The sequence below is a fragment of the Barbatula barbatula genome (assembly GCF_947034865.1).
Source record: "Barbatula barbatula genome assembly, chromosome: 23".
Taxonomy (NCBI): domain Eukaryota; kingdom Metazoa; phylum Chordata; class Actinopteri; order Cypriniformes; family Nemacheilidae; genus Barbatula; species Barbatula barbatula.
Window position 1 is genome coordinate 16861260 of NC_136786.1, and position 15022 is coordinate 16876281.

At 38.9% G+C, this 15022-nt stretch overlaps 1 protein-coding gene across 4 annotated transcripts in view; it reads right to left on the minus strand.

Moving 5' to 3' along the window:
* The window catches only part of prkag2a (protein kinase, AMP-activated, gamma 2 non-catalytic subunit a), a 38115-nt gene that overhangs the window by 10677 nt on the left and 12416 nt on the right, over window positions 1-15022 (minus strand). The window contains exons 1-4 of one of the 4 annotated variants that reach the window (XM_079487545.1): window positions 10933-11377; window positions 6921-7117; window positions 3787-3838; window positions 1067-1176 (exon numbers count right to left, since the gene is read on the minus strand). In XM_079487545.1, coding sequence (XP_079343671.1) covers window positions 1067-1176; window positions 3787-3838; window positions 6921-7117; window positions 10933-11032 — 459 coding nt within the window. In that variant the 5' untranslated portion in view covers window positions 11033-11377. Of the gene's footprint in view, window positions 1-1066; window positions 1177-3786; window positions 3839-3918; window positions 4341-6920; window positions 7118-10932; window positions 11378-15022 lie in introns of those variants that run through there. The other 3 variants (XM_079487546.1, XM_079487544.1, XM_079487547.1) reach the window with 3 other exon arrangements.

A 15022-nucleotide genomic window follows, 5' to 3' on the forward strand; every position in this document is an offset into this window, starting at 1 on the left:
ACTGCCGATATTGCCATGGAGCTAAACAAAGCATTAATCGTTGCTTCTCAAAGGCGTTCTTAAATTAATAAGTGATGTGATGTTCCTGCTCAATCTGAGATTATTAAACATTAATCGAGCCATGGCTAGAAACATAATGAAACTGTCCCCAGGGTGGACTACTCTGATGTATGGAAACAGTTATGAATGGGTCGAAGGGTCTGGGGTCTAGCATATCACCGCAATATACGTCGCTGATCAAGAACAGAAGCTAACTTCCGTCCAAAACAATTCCACTGCCACAGAAACAGAAAAGACCATTCATCTCGGTTTTATCAAATATTAACAGCGAGTGACATCAAGAGTAGTGTGATGAGGCAGTGGTGCACCTTTGTAAACCTTTTCGGGGGGACCTGTCATAAACTCCTACTGACGGATGAGTTTCTGACAGAATGTGAGACTAGAAAGGCGCTGATGTGTTATAGGATGAAGCGATGTGTGAACTGCAATGGAGTGGTGAATGACGAAAAAAGATGTGACAAAACACACCACAAAAAGAGGCAGAGAGAACACAAACAGGATTAAAGCAGAATCACAGATAAAATGGCTTTTGTTTACTGTACTTTGTATATTGTACTTTTTTGGCTGGTGATCTTTGACATGCCTTTCAGAAAGGATGAGCTGAGGATAACAGTGTGTGGTTGACTTTGAAATAATTCATGCTTGCAAAGTGAGATTGGAAGACACCCACTAAATAAAGAGTTTGGGGTCTGTTTTCCCCCACATTTGACTTCATAGAAAAATGTTGTATTGCCTAGTCCAATTAAAGAAGCAATAACAGACCCTCATGACTTTAAGTAAAATTCATGTCTAATGTAGATGTCTCACTGATAGGAGAGTTAGACGTCTGTTCAAATCAAGTATAAGCAATATTACGCAAGTTTCTTAGCAAACAACTAATAATAATAATAATACAATTGTATATCCTATCCATTTCCTAGAAAACACAACTTTATAACCTAACTTTGTGAAATGTGCATTTTGTAAGTCATACATCTCTAATGCATGTAACATGAAGAACTCTTACCTGCAACGTTGTGTCAAAGACCACGAGCTTGGAGCTGGTAGGAACGATGTCATAGCACTTGTGTGACTTCATAAAACGCATGTAAATGTCACTCTCTGACTTTTCAACAGCTGTAGATACACCAAGAAAAAAGAACAACAGTCAATTTAAATGCATCTGTAAATGTAAGGTGTGTGTGTGCTTACAGACTGTGAAAGGGTTAAGCAAATAATGCCTTCATATTTAAACATTGCTATTGTTTATCCGAATTTCCTATCCTAGCCCATGTATTATGGTTGCTAGAAAAAGCCTGGGATCCTCTTACAAGATGTATCTTTCTGGCATGCATAAATTAGTATAGATTTAGCTCTAACCATAATCATCACTAATAGCAATTTAGTCTTTTTTGGGGTCTGACAAGCTTGATACAAATGGATGACCTGAACCCACTGAACTGTTGATATCTCTTACATTGTGCCTTTCAGCGGCATCCAACCTAATGTCGCCAGTTGCCATGGTAATTCTTACAGTTGTATTATTAGACACTGAACTGTTTCCTTTGAAGCAGTCTAGACAAAAAACAATAGTGAAATATTTTGCTATGCTGCTTTAGATGTAGTTTAGTAGCAAACATGATGCGTCTTCCTCCAGAGTCTATCCACCTCGCCAGCTCACTTCAACAAACATCAATCTTGGAGTCAAGTGAAGAAACAAGCCTTCATTGATAGTAATGTCCACAGCCGTGTGTTCATGCTCAGTGCATCTTGACCGACAAGTTTCCACCCACTTCAGGTCCAATGAGAAGCAATGAATGCTTTTGATGAAAGTTTACATTTGACTCACAGCTCTGAAAATAGATTTTCTGTACTTTACCGACCCAAACAATTCTTCCACTATAGCGAAGCCTGTTGACTCACCCACAGTTGAAAAAAGCTTGGGGTTCAACGTATTTTGGACCGTCATGGAGTTTAACGCTCTTCTTCACTATTGTTAGTGAGCTAGACAGTACGTCTAGCATTAGCTCATGGAAACACTCAGAATGAAAGCAGTTGACCTGCGGCTCATGAGGAACTTTCCTGAAGGGGATTTGGAAAAAAATGCTTAAACAATACAACAAAACAGCCTTACCCTACCACCCTATTTAGGCTAATCGTTATTTGGTAAAATCATCCTCAAATCAGCCCAAACAACAGCAAAAGAAAGCTATTTAGAAAGCCTGAGCGTTTGGATTTACCACGAACGGAGGCATGACACTTTGGCCAACGTCCACCGTGGCTATTCAAAGATCTGAATGACTGCAGAATGAATCTTTTGTTGTAGAAAACACATTCACATGCTATTAAAACGACGCGCCGGAATGCTCTTCGACCACATATTCCAAACCAACGCCTTCAGACATCCCAATGACTGCGCTTCAAAAACTAGCACATGCTATTAATACTTCAAAAAGTACACCGCTCTGTGGATGGCCTTAGTCTGCTAACGCTTCGCTTGCCTGCAGTAAAAAGCCTTCATCAACAGCTAAAAACTGTTGTGCTGAGGTAAATAATGAATACGCTTTTTAAGGCGTCTCCAAACTAGCCGCCCTCAGCATACCCTCCAAACGCCTGGCTGCGGCTTTACAGTACACATATATGACCCCAACCTCTGTGTGAAAGTGCAGTTCTGCAGGCTGAACCTGCTCTAATGTTGAGCTCTGGACGGTCTCTGCTCTAATGTGTCTAATGCTTTCCTAAAAAGGTACAATAGCTACAGCACAGCCGCAAAAAGCCTTTATAAATAACAGTAAGCCCAGCAGTGCCAGCTCGCAGAATGACATTTTTGCTTTATATTGCTGGAAAAACCTTGCCGGAGGCTAAATGTCTGCTCTGAAAACAGTTTTGGGGCTGATCTGTACCCTGTCGTGTGGCATTCCTTGTTTGGTTTAGTCCTTAATATGTGCTTAACTCTTACGCAGACCGACTGCTATAAAAAATTAAATGGTTACCTTCATATCTAAAAATATCTGCTGTATGCTTTTTCTACGCCACTAGGGTCATAAAATGGAACTGCACAAAATATGAATAGCCTGATATCGTTTTGTACTGTTGACCAAATCCGTCCATTGGCTGAGATGCAAAAAACAAGATTCTCTAACAAGTTTTATATATCACTGTCAAGGGGTATTTTGCTAGTATCCTAGCTCAGCTAAAGACATGAGGGGTTAACAAATATCAAATTACTTATTAATCTCAAAATCTTCACTGAACATTGAAATGGATGTGTTTTTTGCAAGTTGTGGCAAAGGTCAACCCTTCTCGCGAAGGAGCTTCAATAAGAAGGATTCATATCTCGTAATATTTAACCTGTAAACACAGTTGGGCTTTACCCTCACCACTCAGGGAATCCTCCTTAGCGTGGGTGCGATGTCTGCAGCCAATAGCATCATATGACGCATCTACACCCGACAGGTTAGAAATGACGACTGGGGATCCCGAATCATTATTAGGAGTCCCGCTGTGCGGTTCAATGAATCAAGCGCATCAAATGAGAATGACACAGCACTGTGTCCCAGAAACAACAAGCTCGCAAACACAAAATCAGCATCTAAAATTACGAATGGGATTTCAACTCAATACGCGATGTTTTGACACTATCAGAGGGAATAAGCAATGGCACAGGTGAAGTCAGTAGAAACAGCACAGTGACAACACAACAAACCCAACCGGTTCAGAAAACGAGGCCGAACAGATTTCTCTTACCTTCATCCTCGAGATCGAGTTTCTCCAGCATGTCTTCAGATAAACCGCGAACCTGTGAAACAGAGGCAGGGGACAGAATCAAGAATGGACGAAGCGGTCTCAAGCTGCCCTCCTCTCGCGCCGTCCACACACCCTCAAACGCGTGCGCACACACACACAGGCACGGCAGACGGTGAGGAGACAGACCGGTTAGATCGGAAGTTGGCTGCACGCCGGGTGATTGATTGTGAGTTGTTTTAGGTGTACAGTAGAGAATACGCGCAGCCGCTAAAGTTCCGAATCCGAACTGTTACAATGTATTCCGCGTAAACAAACTGTTACAATATATCACGCACTACAAATCAAAGTGTTACAATGTGTCATCCGCGAATCGTTCTACGCGCGTTTCCTTTGATATTCACCACTTTATCAGTCTCTGTTCTGCGCGGTGCCGACTCAAACCAAAGGCAAATTTTAAATGCACATGATCTTATCCGAGACTCATCGTCGATTCAATGTTCGCAGGCGTGCTCCGCTTGTGTGTATCCGTAAATCCAATGTAAAGTCAGTCAGTCATGGGAGACCCACCCCCTTCGCTCCTTTACAAATGGACTGTTCCAGTTTTGCTGCAGTCGCGAGCTGTCACCGGTCTGATTGAGAATTTAAATCAAACGATTCGCGTACTCGCTTCTTATTATGAGCTACAGACAACGCAGTTCTGAGGGAAAAGCATCCCTCGCTGTCAAAGGTCCAGAAAAGCACCCCTCTCTGTCAAAGGTCCAGAAAAGCCCCCCTCTCTGTCAAAGGTCCAGAAAAGCATCCCTGACTGTCAAAGGTCCAGAAAAGCACCCCTCTCTGTCAAAGGTCCAGAAAAGCATCCCTCTCTGTCAAAGGTCCAGAAAAGCACCCCTCGCTGTCAAAGGTCCAGAAAAGCACCCCTCTCTGTCAAAGGTCCAGAAAAGCACCACTCTCTGTCAAAGGTCCAGAAAAGCATCCCTCACTGTCAAAGGGCCAGAAAAGCAGCCCTCTCTGTCAAAGGTCCAGAAAAGCACCACTCTCTGTCAAAGGTCCAGAAAAGCATCCCTCACTGTCAAAGGGCCAGAATTTAAGTCAGGATTTTTTGTTAAATTTTTTAATGAAAATGTGTCCTTTTAAATAACTGCCAACAATTAGGATCATGGGGGGTGTTGGAAACTTACCAAATGGACCCTTAACAAAGAACAAGGAGTTCTTCTTAGTATTTGTAATGAGCAGCTGGATTTCTAGTGGTTCTCCGATTACACATTTAACCATTTGTATAGAGAGTTGGGCATTCACATAAACAATGTTAAAGTTAGAGCATACAAGTATTTGAACCTCAAAATTCAATAATATATGTGGGGGAAACAACAATAATAAATGTGGGGGGTTACATTATTGATATTATTAACCTGATAAGTAGCATTTCAATGTTTTTTCTGACTTGTGTGAAAGACCTTTGAAAAGATCTTTCAAGGTGTTCTTCCTTGTTATTTTTAAATGATCTTTGCACATTCATTTCTCCACAAATCCCCTTACTGTTAAAATAAATGTACGGATGATTGTTCCAGAATGTGCATGTATCGTGCATCTTTGTCCCTCTGGCCTGTAAAACAACCCTAAACTTATAAAGACAGTATAACCAATCAGATATACAGTAGCTGTTGTAAAAGATTGTTCTAAAGACTTCAATACCCACAGATACGCTAGCCAAAATGCTGTGACATATGTGTTATACAAATGCCTTGTAGCTCTTTTTCAGGGCAGCATCTGGTGTGGAGGGTATTTGGTGTAGAACTGTGTTCAAATTCCTGCTTGTTGAATCATTGGGCGTGGCTGTTCAACAAGAGCCCTCGTGAGAAGGACAATCCACCCCTAACACGCATCAGAAGAAAACAAACTCATAACGGGTGACAGAGAGAATAAGATTCAAATCCGTGCCCAACATCCAAGTAACAGGGTCATCTTTAATAAACGGTAACTCGTGGAAGTGATGAACCTTGCCAGAGAGCGAGCGACGTGAAGTTTATTTAACACTCAACAGTAACTCTGTTCATCCGTATTGACTGAGAGATCCGCTCGGTAACCAATCGATGGGATGTGAGAGCAGAATTACTGTGAGGCAAGAGGTTTTCACAGGTTGTTAAAGATAGAAATGACTACACTGTTTTGTGCGTAACCCGCTTAATCTTAGAGAAGACTGGAATACATAGATCATTGTTTGGGGGATGGAGGGATTGTGGCCTCCATTTTACAAAACCATGATTGAGGAAAATCTGTGGTGACTACAGAATCGTGATGCAGCAAACCTGGAGCAGTCCGGTCAGTGATGTCAGCAGTATTTAAAAAGTAAATGTGTCAGAGGGGTTGAAAGTGTACGCAAGGAGATGAAGAGCATGAGTAGTTGATAACACATCTGCTGAGAGTGGACCGGTTCTTAGATTAGCGGGCAGGAGGCAAGGACAACAGCACTGCAGATGGTGACTGCTGTATTGATTTTGGCATGTGATAAACGGTCAGTGGGTTTGAGCTGCAGGAATCAGACCTATCAACAGGGTGAGTATATCAAGGTGCAGCCATTGTAAGGACTTTTTTTAGGAATGTTAAAGGAAGAAAATAAGGAAGACATTTCGTATGATTCTAATTTCTTCGAATAATGCAATGCACTACTAATACAAACAAAAGTTGCTTTTTAATTGCATTTTTAATTAACCCCTCACTGAGCAAAATAACACGCTAAATGGTTCCCTTTTAGTATAAAAAAGCTAGTGGTTCAGTTATTGGACAAATATAAAGAAAATACATTTTAAAAGCATTAAAGTATAAAAGTATCTGTGAAATTCTATAAAATTCTTTCATGTCTGCTAAATGCTTAATAATCTTTCTGGACAACAGAGCAAACATTTTTATGACTCATTTACATTCAGGAAGAAATAAGTCATCACAGAACAGAAAACAGATTTAAGCCGCTATGTTCTATGAAGCTCTTAGCTACACTATATCATTTGTGCGAATAAATCTCTTTGTATCACTTTGGATGAAGACAATAATCCAACTGTATATATAAACCTGATCCAAACCAGCACATCTGACAATGAGATCTGTAGATCTCTCTCTAAAGAGCAGGATTCACTCACCGCACGTGAGGTAGATAAAGGTGCCGAGCAAGGACTGGGCGGTGGTTTTGCCAAAGGCAGGCTCCGGTGCTGTCTGGTATCAAGGGGCGAGGATAAGGAACGCTGCACTGTGTCATGTCGACCGACTTCCACAAGAAATGACGGAGTCTGCTTGGTCAGTTGTGTTGGAGTGGTGGGTGATGAAGAGATCCCAGAGGCTGCACAAACAAAAAGATCTGATCAATTCAAGAGTTTAACATTTATCCTGATTTCTCAATCCTAGAACATTTCTGTACATTTATTTTAATGTAATTCAACTTTAAACTTTTGAACTAATGCATCCATTACACATAACTAATGCATGTTTCTGATCCCTATTTTTAGGATCGACTTACTCCGAAACAATCCTTTTTGGCTGATGTCGCGACTCTCTCTTTCTTTTTTGAATCCACTCCTCTGAAACTTACTGCATTCTGGTATGTTAAGCCCGTATTTTATAAAGTTCTTGAATAAGATTAGTTCTGCTCTACACTTAAATGTTTCATGAAATATTCTTTCTTTTTACACAATAGCAGATGGGGGTAGAGTGGTTTGATCGTGTTGTTTGCTCCGTAAGGATAATTTACATCCAAACGTCACTTAAAGAAAATAAATACCTGTCGTAACTCTGATCCCACCTGCAGAAATAGAAGGGGCCATAAGGCCTGAACCGCAGGCAGTGTGGAGAGCAGAATTTTATTACCTCATTTCACACTTCATCTGCTATTGCAGGCAGCAGATTTCATGCTGTGTTTCCTGCAGGCCTTGCCCTCTATAGTGCAGTCAGCTCACAGAAAATTATATCTGTCTGTCTGTCTGTCTGTCTGTCTGTCTATCTATGCCAGTGGATTGATTAATGAGCATCTGGCGACTTATTAAAAGAATCGTAAGCGTTTGACAAGCCTGAAAGAACGATCAGAAAATCCATTACAGATATGCAATTAGAAATGATAAACAAGCAACCCCGACTCCCGCAAGCCGCTGCACAAGCCATTATCTTCTCCCAGCCGAGAACACATGGCTGCTGAATGAGTAAAAAGCTGATTTTATTGCAGTCAGGCATCGGTCCAGTAAACACGCTACATAAAAGTAATACAAAGAATGGGAGGAGAAACATGAAGAGAGCCGAAATAACAAGTCTGCGTGATGATGTCATCGAGATGACGGCTCCTCCCCTTCCAAATACATCTCTCCTTCTCTCCCGGCATCCACAGGGAGCCTTAATTCTCATCTAACTCACATATACACAGAGTTCATGCACCATCAGGACCACAGAAACACATGATCGCTGTGGCAAACATAATGTGAGTGGTGTGGATGACATCATGCCTACCGAACAACATAATCTTTTCTAAGGCTTCAGAATGAGATGAAATGGTGTGAGGCTCAAAAATATTTATCTTTCCAAAGCAAAGAACCACTGTTGGGCTGTATTTGAACATTTTACATATCATTTTTCCCCATTAATGCAAAACAAAAGTAAATGATTTTTATTAAGGATTTTAGAATGCTTCACTTTATTAAATTTATTCCTTTTTATTTATATGTATTTATTTCATTTATTTGCCCTGAAAACTGCATCATTCATGCCGTTTGAAACAAACTATTACTTTCAGTGTATAGAATATACAATTCTCATTATTTACTGAATGACAGGTGTTGTTTTTACAGGTACCAGACAGAAATCAAGATTTGTGTGCAGTCCCTGCCCAGCTGAACAGAACCCACCCACATGCCACACAAACAGGGATTATCGAATTAAACTATCCTCCTGAGGAATACAAGTGCGACATTATGAAGCCATATCACTATTCAAATTATTTTTACACAATTATAGAATATAATCACATCAAAACACAGCTAGAAACAGGCCCGCTGCGACTCATCTTCCATAATACGGCATTAGGGATGTGATAAGCAAAACCTTATTATGTTTAATTCAAACGTATTTTTTAGCCAGGTAAATAATAAGAGATTTTTCTCAAACGTGATTGCTTGTGGCATTCTTTATTGTTCGATTATTTTGTTGTGGGTTTTTATAAACCGCCAGGACTGTGAATCAAATTTAAAACCTCTGAGGTCGATTTAGTGGCTGAATTGAGGAGTCAAATTCATTTTGAGAAATGGGAGACGAGGCCACAGAAATCTCTGACTGCCGTTTAGCTCCGCTAGCTTAACCCAGACTCACTCATCATCCTCCAAAAAATTTGATTTTGTTTCAAATTTGAGAAAATTGCATTAAATGCTTTAAATATAAAGAATGAAGAATAGTAATATATGTTTAAAAAGAGAATGATAAACAATGCAGCCACCATGACCTCCATTGATGTTTAGCATGTACATAATGGTTAACAAACTTCATCCTCAGTGACTGATGACCCCTGACCCCGTGTCAGACGGTCAGCTGTAAAAACATACAATAAAAAACAAGAGTTCATTTCAGATTTTCTCAAAAATATTTTTACTGTGCAATTCATATCAATCAAATTGTTTCAGCCCGCGGTAGATATCATCAGACATTCACGAGAACCAGGAAAGTTTTAGGATTTTTTATAAAAGATATCACACAGATAGAGATGTGGGTCCTATTGAAATTCCATGGGCAGTTCTGCATCTGTGAAAAAGAGGGAAGCTGCATATGGTGAGAAATCGGGCGACTGAATGGCAATGCCACCAAAATGCTTTCTGATAGCATTTGTGTTTAAATTAGCTCAATTGATTAACATGCAAAACATTTGTCATTCAATTTCACTAAATATAGACAACTATGTATAAACAATTATATGTGCAAATATTATGATTTGGATATTAATTGTTTTGAAGCAAAGACGGTTTAAAAGACCATTATTGCTCATGAAATACAGAAAGAAATACATGTCATTTTCAAGCGGGTGCTTCTAACACTGACATCACGAACACCTCTTATCTGTGTGAACCACCTGGTTAAAAAAACTATTCTGCCATCATTAACTCACGCGCATGTTGTTCCAAAACTGTGTGAGGTTTCTTTCTTCTGTATCTTTCTACAATAGGACATGAATCTGAACACAAGAAGCGTGACTTTCATTGTCTGAAATAATCAACAACACACACTTTAAAATAGACTTGTCTTCCACAGAAAGACATAGTGACTGGTTTGAACTGACATGAAGATGAGTTAATGATGACAAAACATAACATTTTTGTGTGAACTTTTAAGATAAAAACCATATGTGATTTAAAGGCCGCGTATGTCTTGTGCATAAGTCCCAATTTGCAGTAACAAACCCTTGTTAGCACTTTGCCAGCACTGAAAGATCATTTTTATATTTTAATGAGTCCCACTGAAACTCGCTCTTGGCAGACTATAAATAACAAATGCCGTTATCAGTATCACAGGACCAACCTTTCACATGCTTTAAACTAAACACTAATAGGAAACAAAACATCCGACTTATAAACAGCCCACACAGCGGATTTACATATTTGGTGCTGCACATTTCAGACATTTTTGTAAGTGGGCAAATTCCATTCACAGTCTGGAATAAATCCAAGATCCAGGGTGAAAGGTCTTCACATGAGAAAGTCAGCTTTTCCTATATCTACTGTATGATGAATACAGGAGACCATCTGGTCTTGAGGTTTCCTGTAATCGTTTTGCAGGCAGTGTCAGACCGAGCTTACAAGAAATGGGCTATTGAGATGGGAAGCCTCAGTTACTAAAGATTTACATCTAATAGAAATTACCAGAAGAGGGTTATAATGGTCTGTAATTCTTGTTTTAATGGTCTTGAAAATGCGATTTCTGATGGTTTAAGAGCTTTGGTTGAGCAGACAAAAGAAAGATATGTACATCAGTTATCTAAACGCATTTGGCTACAGGTGATACATTGACAAGAGTGTCAATGTAAGATTAAAGGTAGAAACATATACCCAGGTTTGACATTTAGTTATCTAATGCAATGAGATTCCTATCATTTAAATGCTGAAAAATATGATTGGACTTCCATCTTACTGTTTCCCAGAAGGCCGTGGGGCTCTGACTGACGCCTCCCTGTTCTCCCCTCCTGGTCCTTGCGATTTTTGTTCCCTCGGAGGCTACTAAATCGTTTCATGGGTGGTTATGCTGTTCCCATAGTATGGAAAGACTGGTATGTGTTTATCCTATGGGTCTCTTTCCCGGTCCATTACCTAGCCACGAGTCACACGACCAACATGTGATTCCGAATGCAGCTCGAAAAACTACATGAAAGATGAAGCACAGTGGAACTCTTCACCAAAAATCAAGAAATTCCTCAACTTCTTTCTCTTCTTCTTGTCATTCCCACAGGATTTTGTATGGGTTTCAGAGCTCAGATTCAGAAGCAACCCCTCAACATCCTCAGACTGTCAGGTGAAGCTGTGAATATGAGAGTGTGAGAGAAGAAATGTGTGTGTGCCTTCAAAACCGCTTGTGTGACAGAGAAACTGTAAAAGGAAACCGAGCCATGCCTGGTGAGGCATTGCTAATGATTGGCTAACAGAAGTAAACCCTACCCACTCATGCATTATGTCCATTCACATACATTAAGTTCAGTATGTCTTAAAGCTTTGTGCGTCATAAATGTTACATGTTATAATGTTCTTAAGCATAAGAGAAATAAAAACAGCCAGTGTAAATAATTTAAATTAAATAAAATGTCAAAATGAAAACATGTGATTTTTTTTCATGTGAAGTTCCTCATCTGGAGTTTTTAAATTTTGACAAAGCATTTGCTTATTAAGGTAAGGCCAAAAAATGATCAGAGGATCATGAAATGGGATTTAACGATTTATTAATGTCTTGCCAAATAAAAATTAATAACGCACCATGGGTGAACATTCCTGTTGAACGCACAATGCAATCTTATTAATGTTCACATGTTATTGGGGCTTCACAATTATTATTGCTTGTAGGGTGGATGGAAAATAAAAACCTATATACATATAATACACATATTCATGTAAATATGAAAATATGTAAACATTCCAAACCTTTATGACTTTAGAACACAAAAGAAGATATTTTGAAGAATGTTGGTAACCAAACAACACTGACACCCGTTGAATTCCAGTGTATGGACACAAAGATTTTGTCAAAATGTCTGTCACGAAACTTATAGTGAAGAACCCAAGCGCAGGCAGCAATACGGGGTAACAGACTTTAATAATAGATAAGAAAACAAATACTTCCCACATGGGGCCAAAAATAAACAATCAGGAAGCCAAACAATGCCCTTTGCAATATGCATACAGGGCATGAACCATGTACAACCAACAAGCACAAGACAATAGACAAGAGGGTATTATATAGGGAGACTAACAAAGGAGATAACGATGGGCAGGTGTGGGTAATGAGACACAGGAGGAAAGCTATACTAGAAACGAGAGGGGCGGGGCCAAATGACGAGACAGGAGAGAACGCATATTATGTCATTATAAAACACGTGGGTCTGTCATGATTCTGCCCCTAGACCAGAAAGTCAAGACAAGAGAAGGCAGATTCATGACAATATCTTCTTTTGTGCTCCTTAAACATACAGACTTTGAACAAGTGTAAAGGAAGACAGAATTGGCTCAGATGTGAGGCTCTACATTGTCAAACACTTGTAGGAATGAAGCTTTAAACGTTAAGCTTCTTTTATAATTTATCGGCTCTACTTGTGCTGTACTTTAGTCTGTTTCACCGTGTGATCCCGTAGTGCAATGCAAACTGACTTTTACTTAGAACGGACCACCAAAATAACAACAAGTCATCCTCATGCTTTTAACCCTCATGAAATCTGATATCTGTCTCATGATGGTTTGTTCCATTCACGATGGTAAAACAATCCCAGCGACAATCACTTTTGCTAATGAATCTATGTCCCGAGTGATAATTGCCATCCCCGTCTAAACACCCCGTGATTCCTGTGCCATTAAAAACAAATCCTTACCCCTCACAAAGCACCCAGCGCACCAATTTAATCATCTTATAGTGGGTAAAGTCACACAACCACACAGAAACTTACGTAAGCAGACTTGGATGGGCTTTCACTAATCACCTCATTTTACAAACCCTGCCGCTAAACTTTCCTAAACATGTTCTTTTGAGCTCACAAAGTGTGAGGGAAGCAGTTAATCCCTCTAAAATCCACAGTGCTCCAGACATTTTAAAGAAGAAGGGTCAACAGGACAGTGTTAGGAACAAGATGCTGGTGTTCAAGATATAAGCGGCAAGAATCACAGTACACAGCTACATCCAGAAATGTTCTTTTATCGTCAAATACAGATAAATCCTTAAATACTCAAATAATATCAGGTGTTTTGAGCTACCACAGACAGTAGATCTGTTCCAAAATATAGAAAACTTCCTAGACAGCAACTTAAGCAACAAAATGAAGGAAGTAAAAGTTACTCAATCCTCGTTTTGGCCAAATCATTGGGAAGCATTGTATAAATAATTTTTGGATAAAGCAATCGCACAAGCAAAGGCTTGGTATAAAAATAAACGGGATAAAACCGTTTAATTTATAAAATTCATTACAATATATAAATTAATTTTGATATTTATTCTAAAACTTTTGTATTATTTTTCACTTTTATTGTATCTATATATTTATATGTATAAAATATAATAATATATAATAATCATTACTATATATAAAAGTAATGCATGTATAGTATGTATAAATTAATATGCAATATATAATTATATATATATATATATATATATATATATATATATATACATTTATCTATTTACACTCACTCACACACGTGTGCATATACTGTGTATATATATATATATATATATATATATATATATATATATATATATATATATATATATATATCATTACAAGACAGCTGCCTATATGACCATTGACAGAAAGACAGCTCACGACAAAAAGTGAACTTTTTATACTTTATTTAAGTACACTTCCATACTTAAAGTGCGCTTTGTCACACATTAATATACTAAACATATATTTTTTTGTACTTAATGATATCTCAACATTTTTGTATATTACGTAAAGAATTAGTGCAAGGAAATAGAGCACCTTAAGTACATTAAGTGTACTTTAGTGCACAGGTTTTGAAATAGAGCGGGTTCATTGTGTAATAAACTCAGCAGTTTTATTATTCCCCTTTATCTTTGTGATTTTATAAAGCTTTCATGCAAGTGTGCATGATGCCAAGACCATGGAAATCTTAGAATGGGGCTGTATGCTATACTGTGGGTCACCTTGTACTACTGGAATAAAGCCAGTGCTGGCTTCTTTTCTAGTTAGTGAACAAGACGTATCCACCTCAGAGATGAGATCAGCGCAGCACATGCCAACCACCATACAGTATGGCTTTGTTTTGTAGAACTTACAGCTGGGTAGTGTGAAGCAGTGTTTTGTGACTCATTTGCACGTCAGACGCATATTCAAACTTAACACTGCACAATATATTGCAGCAGGTGTGATGCCAATGCTTCTAAGTATGCCAAGTTTGAATATGTAAAAGTGTGAATGAGGTCACTTTTGGAACAACATGTAAGAAAATCATGAGTGCGTTTCCATGTTTAGGTGAACTATGCTTTTTGATGGCTCTGGCATGAGAAAAGATTGGCACACAGAAAAGACGCAGTCTTCCCTAATAATGATATCTTTTGACAGGAAGGGATGTGTAAACAGGTCAGTTTGCTGTACATACAAAAGGGGTTGTAAAGTCTCAGTGTCAGTGATGAACGGTATTCCTAGATAAGGTCTGAATGAGAGAGAGCAATGCACTGGCATGATGCCAGACATTATCCAACATTATCTCACCATTACCCAGATGTTTGGTTTAAAAGGAACCCGGTGTATAGTGAGACGTATGGCTTAATATCTTTGTAATAGCCTTACATTTGTTAAGTTAGGAACACAAATATTTTCAATTCTTAAAAAAACCTAAATGTAATACTCCTTTTAACCTATGGAGGCAGCCATGTTTTTTTTCGATGACGTAAACTGGTTGCACGCACAGCTAGGCAGCCAAACTAAACACAGGCACACTAATCAGTTCTTCAGTAAATATAAGGTTCTGTAGGATAATATATACAGTATATATATAATGCT